Raw genomic sequence first — 19,699 nt, 5'->3', positions numbered from 1 at the left:
CCCTTGCCCTGGGATATAGCCCTTCCCTTTGGGCCTGCTTTTTTACATGTTTAGAAATGTAACACCTCATGTGGCTGCAGTGAGGAAAAATTACATGAGAATTATTTTTCAATATATATTAAAACAGGACCCTAAGTGTTCAAGATGTTAATGAATAATGAAATGGTGGCCTATTTTTTTTTACCCAAACCTGATATATTTTCACTCCTACTCCCTTCCTTCTGCTGTCCCTTTGCTGACCACTCACAACTTACTGGGATTATGTATTTGGAGCACTCTGATCATTTAGGAAAAGTACTATATCAATACAATGCATTATTATTTATGAGCATAACCAGTTATTATGTAAAGTTACATGACATAGTGGTAAGAGGACAGCTACTAGTTTTCTCCTCTCCAATTCCGAAATGCAGAGCCACAAGGAATTTTAACGTTTATTAAAAGGTGAATGATCGGCAGTGGTGCGTTACAAAAGGTTGAAAAATTAATGTTTCTACCAAGGTAGTCAACCATTGTCTATTTTCCCCATTGTATAAATCTGTTTTTCTTTATGCTTATACATAATTTTTGAATGTCTTTGATTTAGAATGTTCCATTTAATGAAATACTGGTATTTCTGATGTAAGTAATTTTTTGGGTTTTTTACTTTTGCTTTCTTTCCCCCCTTTTTTCCTACATGATTTGTTTTGTTAAAACCACTATTAAAAGATTAATGCAAATATCTGATTTGTTTACCCTTTTATCTTGACCATTGTTTTATATCCCCCCTTTTTTGCAGCAATGAAATATACAAGAGTAAGACTGCAATCCTTTGAATACAGTGGGACTTACGTCTGAGTAAAGATGCATAGGGTTATGTTGTGAGAGTGCATGAAACATCAGTGGAAGTGGCTTCCAAATATCAACAGAAGTAGTACCTATGACACAAGGGGTTTGGAGCTATAGTTTTGATTTTGTACGATGATTTTGCTGTTGAGCTGATATGCTAGTACACTTGACTAGCAGTAACCAACTTTGGAGGAATCAGCACTGAAGATATCTAGGCCTCAGCTAGACCTACAGGTTTAGCGTGATGGAGAGGTGAGGATCTTGCGATATGTTTATTACGAGATCTCCCCCTCTGTTTAAACGTGGCCTGTGACAACTTCGGAGGGAGAGGATGTCGTGCCCGCCCTTTTTTGTTGTTGTTAAAGAAGAAGAGCACACAAACGCTTGTGTACAAAGGGTAGGGTTTTTTTTGTTTTTTGTTTTAAATTAATTTCCCTGCTCCCCCCACCACACCCCTATGCATGGGTCCCGCACACATGTTCCGCAGTCTCGGAATCAACCCGAGACCGTGGAAAATGTGGGCTCGAAGGGGAGGGCGAGATCCCGGGGCAAGGGAGGGATCATCCCTCCCTGCTCCCGGGATCCCCTGTGCATCATGTGGACATACAGGGACGATCCCAGGGATCACCCCAGGATTTATTATTATTAAATAAATAATAATAATAATAATAAATAATTTCGCCCAGTTTAGCTATGGCCCTAGTTTTCAGGTGCCTGACATGCTGTCTTAGCACACCAGCCACTCACAAAGGGACTACAAGTGCTGGGGAAAGCTGACTTTGCTCAGTGCCCTAAGTTGGATTGCTTGGTTTATCTGGTACAGTCCCTTGATGGGCTCAAAGTGAAATTCAGTTAGATTTATGAACACTCAGACCTGGCTCCACGTTCCAACATCTTATCTCATCCACAAAAGTGCTCAGTAAAGAAGACTATTGCATAAGTACTTTTTTCCGTTCCACTGCTCTATTCAAGCACTGCAGAATCTTATGTTGGTTATTCAGAATATTGTATTCACTGAGTTCCACCAGCTGATCGAATTCTTCCTTACTGAATGTCAATGAGTATGTAGAGTAGGGTGTGCTGTTACTGGAAATATCAATATCTCCATCTTTCATTTCTGACTCAGAGCGTTTTACACCTAAGAAAACATGGTAGTAAGATAGAGCTGTAAGAATGGTATCTGCAAAAAACAAGCTTCTACGCACATATTCAGCAGATGTGTGCATACACACAAACACACACGGATGTGGGTCATATCTTTGTCCCAGAATTAGAGCAAAGAGATATGTTTTGCCCTTAAACTACTGGCACTGTGTGGTCACTGCTTTGCTACTATTCCGCAGTGAATCATAGTAACCACCACAAAGACGTAGGTCCAGTTTACAATCCCATCAATATAGTGTTAGCCAACAATTTCATTCAAACGAACAAACAAAAAAGAATGAAAGATAATGAGATCTTGCTGCATGCCTGACATCTCTGATTCAAGCAGAAAATCCCCTACAATACATTACATCATCTGGAAGAGGAAAGGTCAAACTTGGATAGCTCCATTAGAATTCTGACTGGTTCTGACTGAAACCCAGAGCAGATTCACCACCCCACTGACATTGGTGCTATTAGCCTTCACTGTGTGGAGCTCACCAGATGTTGGTGGAGTGGAACGCTTCATCCTCCACCATTGGCTATACTGGCTAAGGTAGATGGGAGTTGCAGGTCATCTTCGCTACCCCTGATTTCGCTTATAGGAGGCTGGTACAATCATCATCAACTAATTTAAGATGCCAATTGAGGTTCAGCAATGTTGGCAAAATTTCCCATGCTCAAGTGAGCAGTGACAGTATTTCCTCTGAAACTCTACTTTCTTAGCAATGCTTAAAAGGATCTTTGTAACTGTGGTCCTTAGAAGATTATGGACTCAAAACTTGCAGCATCTATAATTTCAGAACCATAGGCAGTTTCTACACCTGCCTTTCCCCCCAGGATAGTCCCTGGATCGTTCCTGTGCATCCTAATGCCACACAGGGGATCCAGGGAGCAGACAGGGACAATCCTTCCATTTTCCTGGGATAACCCTGAGGTGTAGAAAGGGCCATGGATGGGCTATGAAATACCAACACTGATTGCCTTCCAGGCAGTTACTAAAAACACAGTCGTTTTACAAGCGGAAGAAACTGATGATTGTTTAGATCGATCTGTTGAGTACTGATTACTTAGCAGCCTATTGTGGATAGTTGTTATTAAAATGTTTTATCTGTCTTTATCTGTGCTTTAAAATGTTTCATCTGTCTTTAAATTATTGTTAGCTGCATAGGAGGCTTTTAGATAGAAAGGCATAATACAAATATCTGTATTATTAATCAAACAAGCATATAAATAAATAATTTGTTAATGATTTAACGCTTTTTAAACTGTGGATATTATTTATGTTTATATTGTTCTGATTTTATTTGTATGCCGCCCGGAGATCTCAATGATACAGGGTAGGATACAAATGTTTAAATACATAAATAAATAAACAACTAAATAAATAAATGGCAGAATTAACTATTTTCGGCAAAGATCATCATTTGCAATTACAGAAGTAGTTGATTTTTGAGGATTGACACATGGTTTTTAAAAGACTTTTTGCATCTAAAATGGTTTTTAAAGGATTTTCTGTCTTTCCCCTTCCTCTACCCCTCTGACAACATTTACATAGTTTGTTCCTCAAACAGGTACTTGCCGTTCTTATTATGTCACTCTAGAAATCAAAATGTATAGAGATTTTACTATGTTGATAAAAATAAATAATGATGATGTTGACAGCATACCCGGTGCTTTGTAATAGCGAAAGGTATCGTTCACTTGTGGAAAGAATAGTAATATTGGTGCTTCCGTGTTCTCCGCATCTTCAAATAAATAGCATTCCTTCAGAAGCTTGTCATCGTCATTCAGCACAACTTTGGGAAATGGGATTCCTTGTTCTGCAAAGTATTTGCATGATTGCTTCAGGGGCTAGATTACAAAAAATAAAATAAAAAATAGAATGGTAAATATGGGGATGAGATTCCCAGGTGCAACAGATTTTAGGTGGGGCTTCATGAAGTGCAGTGGAAGTGGAAATTGTGTGTGAATACAGAATCCTTATTGAAAAATAAAGTTAAACAGAGGAAAAGCCATGTATCTTACCATTGACTGTGATCCTGCACTATAATTTAAATGTATGATAACATCCACCTTCCTCTCTTGTCTCAGCAGAGGTGCACAGCTAATATTGATGAAGAATCCAGTATCTACTAGGGATAAGTATTCTTCTGTTTGGGTCAGCTGATTGGGCGAAGAAGAATCTAGTACAGTATCTAAAAGGCAGAAGAAAAATTATGGTAAAAGGAACAGAGGAAGCCCCAGTATACGTGAAAAGGAGGACAGGGCTCCTGTATTTTTAACAGTTGTACTGAAAAGGGAATTTCAGCAGGTGACATTTGTATGCATGAAATTCCCTCTTCATCACAACAGTTAAAGCTGCAGGAGCCCTGCCCTCTTTTGAATCTGATCACTCTAGTATAGCTCCTGCAGCTTTAATTGTTGTGACGAAGAGGGGATTTCACCAGGTGCTGTATGCATACAAATGGCAACTGCTGATATTCCTTTTCAATACAACTATTAAAGATACAGGAGCGCTGTCCTCCTTTTCATATGGTCACCCTACCCCAGTTCTCACAGCAATTTAGTGGGGGTTAGCTTGAAACAGCTCTGTGTATTGGTTCAGGTGCAGCTGATTTCACATCCCAGTTGAACTGTTTACATACAACCAAATACAATCCCCCAAAGTTAGTTGTTGTTGGTGTACAAAATGGACAAATGCGTCTATTTCCTGTCTATATCACTGTTGAATGTGTTCAAGTGTAAATCCATTGCATCAAATTTCCTCCATAATCTGTGATTTCTTTTAATCCACACAAAAATGTGCATTTAAATATACACTTATAGATGTATTTCTAATGCTGCAACCCTATGGTTCTTGGGAGGGCGTCCCAGGGGGTCATAAGAAACGCTGAATCTCCCCCTCAAAGGGTGGAAAAAGAGGGCTGTCCTTGTCAGGATTGGGTCCTGACTCCTTGTGGAGACCAGGGGATCAAAATCAGAGTCAGAAGAAGAGATTGGCCAGGAGGCAGAGAAGGAAAGTCCCCAAGAGACTCCAGGAAACAGAGAGGAATCTTCTCTCGTGTGTGTTAATCAGTTAGACATGGATACCGTTTCTCCCTCTGTGAGAATTCAGCAACTTACACAAGGGGAGGGAGAGGACTTGGCAGGTGCAAGGGCCGGACGCTGCTCTAAATGGGCAGAGCAACCAAAGGAATGAAGGCATTCTACATATTAGTCCATCACACGAGATCTTTGGGAAAAGACCCTCCCTGAGGGGAGGACTGAAGAAGACTTGCTAGGTCTGTGTTGAATGTGTAATATTAGATTTGCAGCATCTTTTGATCCTACCGTAGTACATCTCTCAAAGGGAACTTTGGGTAAACTACTTATGGCTGGGGCAGTTTAATCAAGTACCGTATTTCTTCGATTGTAAGCTGCCATCGATTGTAAGACACACACTAATTTCAGTACCACCAACAGAAAAAAAAAACCTAAGACACACCTGCGATTCTAAGATGCACCCCATTTTTAGAGATGTTTCTATGGGGAAAAAAAGTGTGTCTTAGAATCGAAGAAATAAGGTACTAGAACCAGAACTGAAAGACTGTCTATTCCACATAATAAAGCCTATGGGTTTGGAGATCGACATGCTGGGTAACTACATGTTGGAAGGGCTCACAACCCTTGCAGAGGGAGAAATCCAACCTTGGACACCCACCCCACCCCGACATCTTGGAAACCTCTGAGACAAGTTCTTCTCTGACATCCGTACTTGGATGTTGGAAAGGGGAGAAAGAAAACGTGCTGTGGTGGGCCACTCGGCACGGTGGGAGAATCTGTGGATCTGCAAGTGCAATCCTACTGTTAGGTGCGGAGAGCTCTGATGTTGGAGCCTCTGAAGGATCCAAAGCCTTGTTGGGCTGATGCCGGCAGGCTCAAAGTGGAAGAGAAGAAGCACATTGGTTTCTCTCTCCTTCCATTGAAACTAATTGGAGGGAAAACCACCAGTTTGGGTGCGTGGCTGGAATTGGGAAGGCTATAGATGCTGTGGAACCACAGCCTCTTCTTCCAATGTCAGAGAAGAAATGGACCATTTGAGGGAAGACCTCTTCCCCACCCCTGAGGGGGAGATACGACATTTTCTATGGCCCCGCTACATTGTCCCAGGGAGTATAGTATTAACATGTTAATGAATTTTCTCCCAAAATACAGATCTAAATGTATTTTGATATTGTTTTAAGCCACAGACTGCTAAAGCTCAATCACTCCACAACCACTGCCACCTAATGCATTAAAATCCATATGTAGATAATGGGAAATTCCACAACAATATCTAGCACCCAAACAGACCCACACTACAACAAAATGGTGACCAGCCTATGGGCTGGTAAGTTGGAGTGAAGGGCCTTGGCAACCTGAGTGTCTTATGCTGCCTATTCTTGCATTAAAATATTTTAAGGTACAATCCTATGCATGCTTAGACAGAAAAAAGGCCTTGCTGGCTGAGACATACTGCGAATTGTAGACCTTTTTTTCTGTCCGGACATGCACAGGATTGCATCTTTATTCATTTTATTTATATATTTACTGTGCTTTTAAACCGCCCAATAAGTGAAGTTCTCTGGGTAGTGTACAGTACATTAAAAACATACAGTACAGGTATTAAACCACAAAAATAAAAATGGCAGAGAATAAAACCAAGGTAAAACCAGCAGCAAAGAATAGTTGTTAAAATGCCTGGGAGAATAAAAAGGTCTTCACCTGGTGCCAGAAATACCATAACATAGGTGCCCTCTCTTCTGTAGCCACCTGCTTTGTTTCATTTGGCAGGGGCACCTGGAAGAGGACTTCAGATGATGATCTTAATGACTTGGTAGCTAAATATGGAATGAGATGTTCCTTCAGGTAACCTGGTCCCATTTAGGAATTGACCAGTCCTATGAATTGGGCCCAGAAATAAACATATTGGCCAGTCTCAGTTAGCAGTCTAAGCATCCTCTTTTGGACTAACTGAAATTTACAGACTCTCTTCAAAGGCAGCCTCAGATATACCAGATTGAAATAATCCAAACAGGAGGTTACAAGGGTGTGAATAAGTGTTGCAAGACTGTATGAAAATACCTTTCCATCTACAGAACTTGTTATTCTCCAGGTAGCTATTGTCTAACTGGAGACCCCTCATGAAGTTGTGGTACTGGGCAACTGACAGGCGATCAGTCAGCACGTCTCTAAAAGCAGTGGAGAGAGGTCCTGCAGGTGTGTACAGATGTGTCTTTTGTTCATGCGGTCTGGTAGGCAGATGAGGCTCTTCATCTACAAAGGAGAAGAAGCAACAATGAAATGTTTTGTGGTTGGTCTAGAGCAGCCTTCTCCAATGTGGTTCCAGCTGGCTGGGGATGCTAAGAGTTGTAGTCCAACACATACAGAGGTTACCAGGTCAGGAAGGCTGGTCTAGAAGTTGTTTATGTATTTGGTATAACATTCCAAAACTGCAGTGCTTTGTAAAAGGACAATCAGCAAAAACAGAAAATAATTCTGAACCACCCTTTCAAATTTATTTATTTATTTATTTATTTCTAGAATACTGACATTTACCAAGCTGAGCTAGACACAAAATAATGGCTCAGGGACAAAGTTGATTATCTACTGCACTTCATGACCCCTATATTGGGATATATACTCATCTATTTCTGAGCTCCCATAGGTTCAGAGATAACTGGCCAAGATCGCTGAACAAATATCTGGTCCAAATCCACCTGTTTGCACCCATGTTTTACAGATGGGAAAAAATGAGGCGGAGAGATAAGCAATTAGTACAAAAGCAGCCATGGATGAGGTGTGTGTGTGTGTGTGTGTGTGTTTCAATCCCCTTAGTCTCATAAGTCAGAAAGCCCCTGGAGATCTACCCCAAACAACTCAGAGATCTGCCTGTACATATTTATTTATTTATTTATTTTTATTTATTTATTACATTTTTATACCGCCCAATAGCCGAAGCTCTCTGGGCGGTTCACAAATCTACATTCCAATCTAGTGGTACAGACATACCAATCTACATTCTGCCCACCCTTGTCTAATAAATAGAAATATACATCTGAAAAAAATATGGACAAACATGTTTGCAGAAGCCAAAATTCCTTTGGAGATGTCAAAGTTCAATAGCATTTTAAAAAAATTGTTCATAGATCCGTTCAGAACATGAATAAGAGGACAACAGCCAGGTATGAGTATAACCAACCAATATCAACTATTCGGTTATGTGTCCACTTGTGCCAGAAGTCCTCTGAACTGTGAGATGTATTCCAGAAATACAGCAGATTCAGGGAAAATATACTACTCCACATGCCTATAAAGAAAGGGAGAAGTGATAAAGGTAACAATAGAGTCAAGGCTTAGTGGTAAGATATTTCATACCTCTATTGAAATTCTATTCATTTATTACAAGAATGGACGTTTTATCACATGTGGTCGTCTTGTAAAAGAGCAAAAGCATACTGGGTTAAAATACATGCATTGATGCAAACAATTTTAAAATTAAATATAGAAATGAAACCAGAAATGTTTTTGCTTGGACTTATGGATGATCAATTAAAAGCAAAAGGACTGTTAGTTCAACATATGGTGACAGCCGCAAGACTACTATATGCCCAATATTGGAAGAAAATGCAAGTACCAACAATGGAAGAATGGCTACTTAAGATGTTGGAATTGGTGGAGATGGCGAAATTAACAGCGTTAGTAAATGAAAAAAATTAGATTCATATGTAATGGACTGGAAACCTTTTATTGACTACATACAAGAGCTGCAAAAAGATGAGTTATTTGTTTGTGGGTTTTATATATAATTTGTAATTTTGCCTATGATATTTATACTAGCTTGCTGTGATGAAATTCGTTTCTGGTAAACTGGAGATAATTGATGTTTGCCGTCCAGCTTGATGATCGCTTCAAATGATTTATAGCCTTATGTAACTGTGTTTATTTTAGTAGATGTCTGTGTTGTATTGTAAATTGTATATTGTTTCTTTTTCCTTTTCCTTATGTATCTGTTTTTGTCCGTGTTTTGGTTGTTTTGTGGCAAATAAATAAAAGTATAGATTGGGGGGGGAATCTATTTATTTATTTATTTTGCAAAACATTGTAGATATGAACTCTACACTAACAAGTGCAACCTGTAAAGAGATGCATGATCAAGGAACGGCTGTGCGGCTGGATTGTCCCAGTTTACTGCTATTCCAGTGTGGCTCAGGCCCTAGTCTAGAGATCTTCTGGGAGCATAGGAGTAATATGCTGTGCTTCTGTTGTGTTGTTGCTAGTTTAATATTAACCAGACAACAATTCCTATTATTACCTTGCAGGTAACAGATCCGAGTCTCTGGAAGCCTCTTCATCAGTCGCCCCATGAAGAACTCGCTTCCAAAATCTTCAGTCCGAACGAAAGCTCCATATTTTAGTATCCCCACTTCATAGGGTGAAAACTCCATCCATTCTTCAAAACGAATCACATATACAGAAATGAAACAAATCTCTGTCACTGGGCTACATCCAGCTATGTCAGGTGAGCAGGCATCTCCTTGTGCAACAGGACTCTCTGGGCCTGTTCAGAGGACACCTTAAACCACAGCTTTAACCATGGTGAATAAGGCCTTTTGCTTTATTAACCATGGTTAAAGCCATGGTTGAAGGTGTCTTCTTAACACAGCTCAGCTTTCTGGCTTAACCACCATGGTTAAAGCCGTGGTTTAAGGTGTCTTCTGAATGGAGCGGGCCTCTCTTCTTCTCCCTCACCCCGCCCCTTATCACATCTGTAAATTAACAGGTGGGGCCTTGGCATACTGCAATATAGGAACCTGGGAAGGTGCCTTGTACTGAGTTAACACCATTGGTCCATCTAGCCCAGTACTGTTGACACTGAGGCAATTGCTAGATGATGGGTTAGCCTGGTGCGAGCCCCGGGTTCACCCCTGTGCATCCAGATGACGCACAGGGGATCCCAGGCTCAGGCAGGGGTAACCATCCCTTGGCCTGGGATAACCGGCACTGCTTGTGGCCCGGTATTTCCCGCGGTCTCAGGATGAGCCCATGACCATGGGTGTGTAGACCAGTCCGCCGCTTTTCCTGGCTACCGCAATTACTCGTGAGTAGCCAGGAAAAGCGGCAGACAGGGCGCAGTGCTCCGCAGGGGCGCTGGGCCCATTGGGGCAGGGGGAGAGATTGGGGGGGGGGAGATCGTAGGGAAAAACCGGAGATGGGGAAATCACAGCCGGGGGGGGGGGAATCCTTTTTAAAAACAACAACAACCACTTACCGGTCGATGGTGCACTCCTGCGCACCCGGCCCTTTAAAAATAAAAAATGGCGGATGCGACAGGTCCTTCCTGCAGCCTGTCACGTCTGATGTGTAGACTGGGGTGGTAGCCCACGCTACTTGTAGCGCAGGCTGGCCCCTCCTCCCACACAGATTATCAGGTATGTCTAGGATGGCCCTTACTGGCAGAGGCACTCAAGGGTTTCAGGCAGGAGTCTTTCCTCTCTCTACCTGGAGAAGCCGGGGATCAAACTGGGGACCTCAGAGCAAAGCAGGTGCTCTGAGCTAGGTTTGTTAATTTGTTAGTCAGTGCTAGAAATGGAGTTCTGATGAAACATTTCCTCTAAATTTCAGTGTTCAATTGAAGCACATTATTGGGACATTTTTAAACCTTGCACATAGGAACTAATGTGGAGTAGCACTGGAACACTGGACAGCCAATGCTATGCATGTTTTCTCAGAAATAAGTCCTAGTCCGGTGTGGCTTATTAAAACATTAAAACTGTGTACAGGCTTAGTGAATTTAGCTATCAAAGGCTTTGTTAAAAAGCCATGTCTTAACTTGGCACTGAAATGAAACCAGTGCCCACCCCAGTCAGGCCTCCAAGGGGAGGGCATTCCACAGCTGGGGTGCCACAACAGAGAAAGCCCTCTCCCACATCCCATCATAGCATATCTCTCATGTCGGTGGGATGCAGAGGAGGGCTCCTCCAACAGATCTCAAATCTCAGCCAGGAATATACATAGGCAGAGGTGCTCCCTCAAGTATTGCGGTCCCAAGCCATTTAGGGCTTTAAACGTCATTACCAACACCTTGAATTCTGACTGGAAGTGATTAGGCAGCCAGTGCAATTCCTTTAAGACTGGTGTTATATGGTTTCTGTGAGATATAGTGGTCAGCAGTCTAGCGATTGCATTTTGCACTAGCTGCAACTTCCGAGTCGTCTTCAAGGGCAGCCCCACATAGAGTGCATTACAGTAGTCTAGTCTGGAAGTTACCAGTGCATGCACTACTGTGGCTAGGTTGTTGTCCCATCTTTCCACAAAGGTGTCCCAGATGGCTTTCAAAATATGAGCCATTATCAGACTGTGACCTAGCCCCGCCACCTGTTGCACAAAAGCTTCAGGACGTGAGAGTCCAGCCACAATGTCAAGCAGAGAGGCCACTAGGCATTGCTACTACCTTTGAAATCCATAGTGCTGTATTTCTCTTTCACATTGATTGCAGTATAAATTGGCAAAGGATTCTGACCCTCATTCACTGCTTGCTGTTGTTCAGAGAGTTTATGGTTGTCTTTCTGTGATGTTTGAAAGAAACAGAAGATTGACTAAGAAGAAATTAAAATGGCAGCAAATGGAATATTCAGTATATTTGATTGTGGAATACTATATAGGAGAATATGTTTATTTCTTTCCAGAATCAAGAATTTAGCAAGTGCTGAAACTTATACATAAATAGGGTTTCATCACTACAGCTTATGCAGCACAGGAAATCCTATTGGAAGTTTGTTGTACCCCAACAACAACTCAACATAGATTTGAGACATAGAATGTCAAGCAGCCTGGGAAAGCTAATGATTTTTAGCAACGTCATTCCATGGGACACTTGGCCATCACAAATATGAGGGTTCAAACACTGGATCAGCCCAGTGTGAAGATAGTCTATAATCACCAAGAGCTACTAGGCCAGGGTGACCATATGAAAAGGAGGACAGGGCTGCTGTATCTTTATCAGTTGTATAGAAAAGGGAATTTCAGCAGGTGTCATTTGTATATATGGAGAACCTGGTGAAATTTCCTCTTCATCACAACACTTAAAGCTGCAGGTGCCCTGCCCTCTTTTAAATCTGGTCACTCTAGTATAGCTCCTGCAGCTTTAACTGTTGTGATGAAGAGGGCATTTCACCAGGTTCTCCATATATACAAATGACGCCTGCTGAAATTCCCTTTTCTATGCAACTGTTAAAGACACAGCAGCCCTGTCCTCCTTTTCATATGGTCACCCTATACTAGGCCCTAAATGAGAGCTTTGGCTATTGTGTAATAAAAAAAGAAGGTAATAAATAAAATAATGAATAAATAAATTAATGCAGTCCCCTGAATCAGCCTTAAAGGCAATTGGGGGAATTGTCAAGGTCTCTGGCAACAAGGATCAAACACCTAGGATTGCATGAATCTGTCAATTTCCATTTCTGTCAGTTTCTCATTTTTGTATCCTTTAACTTCAGTTTGTCACAAACTCATTTTTCCAATCTTAAATTCGATTAAACTTGAATTTGGAGTTTGTTTATTTTTTTAAAAAATCACATGAAAATCCATATACATTTTTGATCTGTTTTTTTTCAGAATTCAAGCAATTTTCCTAATATTACTTGCAAAAATATTTTATTAGCATTTAAACATTATTTTCACTAATATGGACTTTCCCCTAATATCTGCAGTTTTGTAACCCATTCTCTCTCCCCCACCTAGAGAACACTATTGCAAAATTTGGAGAACTGCAAATTATGAAGGATGATTGAGTTTTAGTTTAAATATTGGTTCAAAAGTGCAAAATTTCAGGCTTTGTGGGGAGTTGTGTTATTTCAGATACCTGCAAAACCTATTTAACAGGAATAAACATTCAACAAAAAGAACAATAACAATGTCCATACAGTTATGGAAAATGATCTCTTTCTCAGTCCAAGCACAGCTTATGTACTCTAGTCTCCCCAACCTTGAAAGGCCTGGAGTTTTAAATGTCTAATTTATATTATGCAAGGGTGATCATTCTCAGGTGTGACTGTAAGTACATGGGTGTGTGCTGTTTAATACAAGAAATAACAAACATACCGTACCCCATCGTTTAACAAATATTCAATAATCAATCCCCATAGATCGATCCCAGATGTCTTTTGTCCCTCTTGTTTCCGCTCTTGCAGCTGCCTGTTGTAATATTTCAAACGCTCCATCGAAAAGCACTCCAGCTTGCTTTTAGTCACGTGTTTTTTAACCTCACTGATTTGCTCATTCAGATCCTTTTTTGACCAACAAGCATCTTTGTACAAATTTGCCATGGTCCTGAGAAGAGAAATATGTGCTTAGAAATATAAGCCGCCGCCCTGCTGGATCAGAGCAAAAGTCCATCTAGTCTGTCATCCCCTTTCCAGACAGACACCTCCCCAAAAGTCCACAAGCACCTATTCCGGCCTGCTTGCATGGGCTGCCTGCATGTTTCCAAGCCTGATTTAAGGTGCTGTTTTTGACCTATAAAGCTTTACATGGCTTGGGACCGCAATATCTAACAGAGGACCCCTCCTGGCATGAACGTAAAGGTCAAATTAAGCTTGAGTACAAGTTAAATTCAAACTTTTAATGCACCATAGTGGCACACTGTCAAATTTTTATTTCCCCCCTCTCCATTGCATCCAAATGGGGTGTCTGGGGTGTGGGAATGGCCCCTGAACCCTCTGAAGTTGATGAAAATAAATAAATATCTTTTTCCAGTCCACATAATTCATAATGCTATAAACTTCTCTCATGTCCCCATTGTACCATCTCTATGTCCTGCCCCAAAGTAGTGTGAACTGGGACTTTAGTTCATCCCCACTTTCACAAATGGAGAACAGTTGGAAAAGAACAATTTGCTAAGGATACTCTCTGTTGCCAGGATTTCCTGTGCACATATATATACACAAGGGTGGGGGTAAATATACAATATTTGAGTTCATTGACATTCTCTGAATTATTCCTCAAAGGTTGTTTTGCATCATTTGTATTCCTAAATGCGAGTTGGTGTTTGTTTGTTTTTTGATTAGAAAAATGCACATTTCCCCCAGAGGCTAAAGCATGAAAATGTGAAACTCGGAGAGATTTCCCAAACGGAGATTTCTGCAACTGCACACTTTCGAATGTCACAGCAAGTTTGAGAAATTCCTGAGAATTAAGTTCCTACTTGCGAACAGTACATGTTCACATGACTTGTGAACAGGAATGAAATTTTTGTACATCCGCCGAATATTCAGGACTAAACCTGCTCTTGCTTCTTAACTCAGATTAAATTAAAAGGTCACTGGGAAAGCTTCATAAAGAATAACAGGCCACAGCCTTGATTCTGAAATGGATCAACAGTTCCATTATATATTCAGCCAAGCAAGACGTAGTTTGAACAAACCAAACTTCTAACCTTTCATATATCACATGATGTCTGTGTCCTTACCATGTTGTGCCAGACAAACCAGTTATATATGTAGCACAGTCTAAGAGATTTAACTTCTGAAGACCACGTAGGCTTCCATACAATGCCGTCAGTGATCTTGTACTGCCCCCTGTTGTCATGATTGCCACTACTGGAACCTGGAATGCATAAATAAGCAGGCTAAGGCACAGAGGGATGAAACAAGGGATTGGTAAGAAGTATTCAAGCTCAAGGTTTACGGTTGGTCCTTGTCTGTCTCTGACCCCGTCCCTCCCTTTACAGGTAAGGGAAATGAAATACTTTTGAACACAAACTAAAAAGAACAGAGTGACCGGTGCAGTTTGCAGCTCTGTCATCTAACAAGGGATCTGGCTGCCCTGCTGTTGTATGATGGGATCTGGCAAAGTAAATCTACAGCTAATCCATTTCTGGCAGCCAAATTTGGCAGCATGTTAGCAGGAAAGAGGCAGGGAAGTACTTGAAATTGCAAGGGTATTAGGGTGGTTTTCTCTGAAGTGGGGAGAAGAGCCAAGGTGTGCAGTAGAGAGGCAGAAGGTGTATTGTGTACTTTACTTATATGCAATAAGTAAATAATATTTCAAGGGGAAGTGGATATAATATCCTGTTATTCTTGGTATTATATTATAAATTCTACAGCACCTTTTTAGGTGTTTAAATAATTATATAAAATATTCTAAATAAATTACAGACTGGAGAGAATGAATCAGCTATTCTTTATATTGCTTAGAACACACCCAACAAGGAGATATTCTTCCAGTTTGTGATATTAATTATTTCATATCCAATTGAACAGCTACCTTATTTTTCTTTTATGCATCACACATCAGTCTAGAGCAGCCTTTTTCCAACCTGGTGTCCTTCATAAGTTAGGAACACAACTCCCATCATCCCTGACAACTGATTATGCTGTGTGGTACTGATGTAGTCCAAAACATCTGGAGGGCACCAGGTTGGGTAAGGCTGGCCCAGGGCCTTCCAGTCCGTGGGGTCTAGTGGCCCCAATTTATTTATTTATTTATTTATTTATTACATTTTTATACCGCCCAATAGCCGAAGCTCTCTGGGCGGTTCACAAAAATTAAAATCATCATAAAACAACCAACTCTCCGCCCCAATGTCAGTGGGCTGGTGAATGTGCTCCGGATTTCAGTCAGAAACAGTTAAAACTCAAAAGGAGCTATCAAAGGTGAGGAAGCTGGTTCTGACTGGAACCTGGAGCAAATTCACCGCCCCACTGACATCGAAGCCACCAGCCTCACTGCTTCTAGTATTAGGTCACCTGAATTGCAAACTGATGGTTCTCACTCTAATTTCCCCAAGTGAATATGCCTTCTTTAAATCCTCATCTATCTCACACTCACCTCCTTCCACCATCAACTGTTACCTATACAGTAATCAATAGCTGCGTAGGAAAATAATAATCCATATATGGTAATGTGACACATTTAGGCAGCTGTTTGAAGCATGTAATCATGATATGAAACAGACATGTCACACCTGTTATGATATACATCTACACACCTACACTGAAATGAATTTGCATGTGGGAAATTTCTCTGCATCATTTCCAGAAAAATTAGAGACGGCAGTATGAACAAGTTAGTAGGGCTGTGCTCCACTTTGCTTTGGAGCGAAGAAGCAATAGCGAGGTGGCCTGATTCGCCTCTGACAAAGGCGGAGACGAAGCAGATCGAGGGGGCTGCGGATCGAGGAGAAGAAGATAAAGACCAAGCGGATCCTTCACCTCGATCCGGAGCTCTGAAAAAAAGGTAAGTGGGGGCTTACCTGGCGCTGCTGCAGTCCGTGTGGTGATGGCGGCAGAACTAGGTAAGGGGGCAGAGGGGAGGGCGGCTTATCTGCCTCTGTCGCGGTCCGGTGGCGGCTTCAACTGAGGCTGAGGCTCAAACTGGAAGACCAGGCCGCAACTGCAGCCTGCCCTTCCGCTTTGAGCCTCGGCCTCAGGTGAAGCTGCTGCCAGAATGCGACGGACGCAGGTAAGGGGGGAAGGAGGGAGGGGGGCCTTCCCTGCTGCTGCCACCACCACCGCAATCCATGCCGTGATGGCGGCAGAGCCAGGTAAGGGGCAGGGGGGAAGGCTCTTACCTGAGTCTGTCGCATTCCGGCAGTGGCTTCACTTGAGCCTGAGGACTCAAACCGGAAGACCAGTCTTCCAGTTTGAGTCCTTGGGCTCAGTTGAAGCAGCCGCCAGAACACAACAGTTGCAGGTAAGGGGGGAGGAGGGAGGGGGGCCTTACCTGCCACCGCTGCTGCCACCACTGCTGCAGAGCTCAGATTTGGATCCGGAGCTCCGCAGCGGAGCGAACCATAGGCAGATCGATGTGGGGCGGAGAGGACCTGTACGGAATTTGCAGATTGGTTGTGGATCGGATCAGGGGAGGGGCATGCACAGCCCTAGAAGTTAGGCAAGTAAAAACTACTAAACACAGCATGACTGTGGATGTAATGCACAATACAGCCAATGTAAAGCATTTTAATTAGGGTTAGTGACCAATTAAAGAATTGGTAGAATCTGACTTTTAAACCATTAGCTGGTTAGTCAATTAAATGCAATTAACATCTTTTAACTGCTTTTATTGCTTTTAAATTATATATTGTTTTAACTTGGTTCATGGTTTAATTTGTTTTTAATTGTGCATATCTATTGTTTAATATTGTATGCTTTTATCTGTACGCCGCCCTGAGATCTTAATGATATAGGGCGGGATACAAATGTTTCAAATAAATAAATAAAAAATTCCAAAAAACTCAAGATAGTTTCTGAAAAACTCTTTGAGACAATGAACTTGAAAATTAGTAAACAAACTCTACCACTCTTTGCTTGAACTAAACATTAACATCAATAATTCCATTTTCTGTTAAGCCAACACACCAGAACAACAACAAAAATCATCATAAATAAACAAGTGAGCTCTTTCATTTCATCCCTAATGATAGAGTAAAAAAAATAAAACCCATCGGACCGGAGAAGCAGTAGCGGAGCGGGGGGCTTCGCCTGCCCTTAAGGCAGAGGCGAAGAGGATTGGGGGGCCGGCGGAGCGTGGCGAAGAGGATCGAGGTGAAGGCGAATCCTTCGCCTCGATCCAGAGCTCCGCCGGAAAGGTAAGTGGGGTTTACCGGGCCCTGCCGCTGTCGCTGTCGCCCATGCGGCGACGGCAGCAGGGCCCGGTAACGCCCCCCGCCCTCCTCTCCCTTACCTGGCTCCGTCCGCGGTCCGTCAGCGTCTCCAATTGAGCCCGTGGTTCCAGCAGGAAGTCTGGGCCGCACTTGCGGCCCAGACTTCCTGGTGGAACCACGGGCTCAATTGAAGACGGTGACGGACGGAGGCAGGTAAGGCCCCCCTCCTCCTTACCGGGCTCTGCCGCCGTCACCGCATGGACGGCGATGGCGGCAGGGCCCGGTAACCCCCCCTATGGGGGGGGACCAGAGCTCCAATCCGGATCCGGAGCTCCGAGCGGAGCGGAGTGGGCACAGGTGGAGTGGGGGCGGGGCGGAGCGGGCCGATCCGAAAATGGCGGATCTTAAAGTGAAGCGGAGTGGGGGGTCCGTGCACACCCCTAGTATCCATGAACCAATTGATGAAAACTTTAGTTGATTATTGATTTTAATTCCTGGCAGCCCTCATTGTTAATAAGTCTAATTGATTCCAGAGGGAGAATTTAACACATGCTTAAACAATTACTTTACCAATAGCTTAACTAATTATTTACTTAACTAATTACTTAGGTCTAAAGCCTGGTAAACACTGTTTCATTACTATAACAACAATTATTGGATGTCGCCGCCATTGAAGTTGTTGAGATGATCAGGATCAGAAAAAGCAAGGGGCAAAAGCAAGGGGCTAGCAGCCAAATAAATAAAGCAAGAAAGCAAAGCCTTAGACTGATGCTCAAATTGGAAATATATATTGAAAAAATACACAAATACAATGGGAATTATCGAACAGGGCAATTGGTGCAGCACCAGGTGACCTCTAGAGCAATGCTAATAGCCTGAGATGGCACAGCAGGTCTTTGCGCCAGCTTACACTATTGGTACTACATTACAGGTTGGTTACGCTAGCGCTACATCACTTGTGTAAGCACAGTGGCCCAGTTGGATACTGCCCCAAATGCCCAACGTCTTTCAGTGTATTGCCTTCCTTGGGAAAAAGAGATTTCTATTCCACGTAATTGGCTACATTTGGACATCTGTGGTTAATCTTAAATGTGGTTTATTGAAACAAGCCAGCTTTCTTTCATCATTTTTTTCCCAGTAATGTAAGCATTTTCAAACAAACCATAGTTAAGATTAACCAGAGTTTAATTAATCAAATTAATCACAGTTAATTCAAAGATTAATCATAGTTTGGGTGAATAAAAAATGGAAGCCAAAGTTTCTGAACACCTTCTCATGACCATGCAGGTGGAAGAAGAAAGGGGAAAGGAGCACACAAGCCCAGGAGGAGGCTAGGTTCCTTCCCATCACAATACGTGATGGCTTGTCTTGCCATCCAAATGCAGTCGATTGGGATAATTCACACAGCAGGAATACTCAAAATTCTCTATCACGCACCTCATGGTCCCGCAGATCCTTTTCTAGTCTGAGAACTTTTTTCAAAGCATCAGCAACAACGTTCTTCCTTTTGTGCAGGAAGTCTTTCTCCTGCGGACAAAGGTCATATCCCAAGCGCACATCTAGGCCAGTCTGACTAGAATACCCACACAGAGAAAGAAATATAGGCATGCCTATTGTATCATGGTATTTTTTTTAAAAAAAAATGCAATAAATCAAATTCTTTTTCAGAACTTAAAGTGAAAATGATTCAGCCTGTTTTGAAATAACTTGAGAGACACCTTTTCAACAATCTTGCATCAACTAACTTATAAAATTTGGGCCAGGAGAAGAATCACAGGGCACGTCATTTGTTTTTACAAGGCAGCAAACAAACGTATGCAGTGTTTTTACACAGCAGTTCTTCTGATTATAGGCAGCACTAAACAGAATGATATCATAGAAGTGTGACTGACTAGAGCCTTGAAGCTATTAGCTGCCTCACCTCTCTCTTATAAAATGAGGCTCTTATTAAATCGAAGTAGATACATATAATTACTTTCCATTTTCATCAAAAAATAATAATACCCTGTTTTATATGGATGCACACACAGCTAACTTCTCTTAGGAATGTTCCTCTAACAGCCAGGTAAAAAGATAAATAGTTAAAATTGTAGAGAGAGGATG

General features: G+C 42.0%; 1 protein-coding gene across 1 annotated transcript in view; it reads right to left on the bottom strand.

Moving 5' to 3' along the window:
- Nucleotides 1-1,714: 1,714 nt before the first annotated feature.
- The window catches only part of LOC134393426 (cytosolic phospholipase A2 epsilon-like), a 30,108-nt gene continuing 12,123 nt past the window's right edge, over nucleotides 1,715-19,699 (bottom strand). The window contains exons 11-20 of the mRNA XM_063118452.1: nucleotides 19,034-19,169; nucleotides 14,462-14,598; nucleotides 13,101-13,323; nucleotides 11,447-11,561; nucleotides 9,308-9,445; nucleotides 8,195-8,302; nucleotides 7,078-7,269; nucleotides 4,000-4,169; nucleotides 3,642-3,825; nucleotides 1,715-1,966 (exon numbers count right to left, since the gene is read on the bottom strand). Of these exons, the coding sequence (XP_062974522.1) occupies nucleotides 1,758-1,966; nucleotides 3,642-3,825; nucleotides 4,000-4,169; nucleotides 7,078-7,269; nucleotides 8,195-8,302; nucleotides 9,308-9,445; nucleotides 11,447-11,561; nucleotides 13,101-13,323; nucleotides 14,462-14,598; nucleotides 19,034-19,169 (1,612 nt within the window). The 3' untranslated portion in view covers nucleotides 1,715-1,757. The remainder of the gene's footprint in view (nucleotides 1,967-3,641; nucleotides 3,826-3,999; nucleotides 4,170-7,077; nucleotides 7,270-8,194; nucleotides 8,303-9,307; nucleotides 9,446-11,446; nucleotides 11,562-13,100; nucleotides 13,324-14,461; nucleotides 14,599-19,033; nucleotides 19,170-19,699) is intronic.

The sequence above is a fragment of the Elgaria multicarinata genome, chromosome 2 (assembly GCF_023053635.1).
Source record: "Elgaria multicarinata webbii isolate HBS135686 ecotype San Diego chromosome 2, rElgMul1.1.pri, whole genome shotgun sequence".
NCBI classification, from domain to species: domain Eukaryota; kingdom Metazoa; phylum Chordata; class Lepidosauria; order Squamata; family Anguidae; genus Elgaria; species Elgaria multicarinata.
The sequence above is the reverse complement of the archived record's forward strand: the minus strand, read 5'-3'. Positions and strand labels throughout refer to the sequence as shown.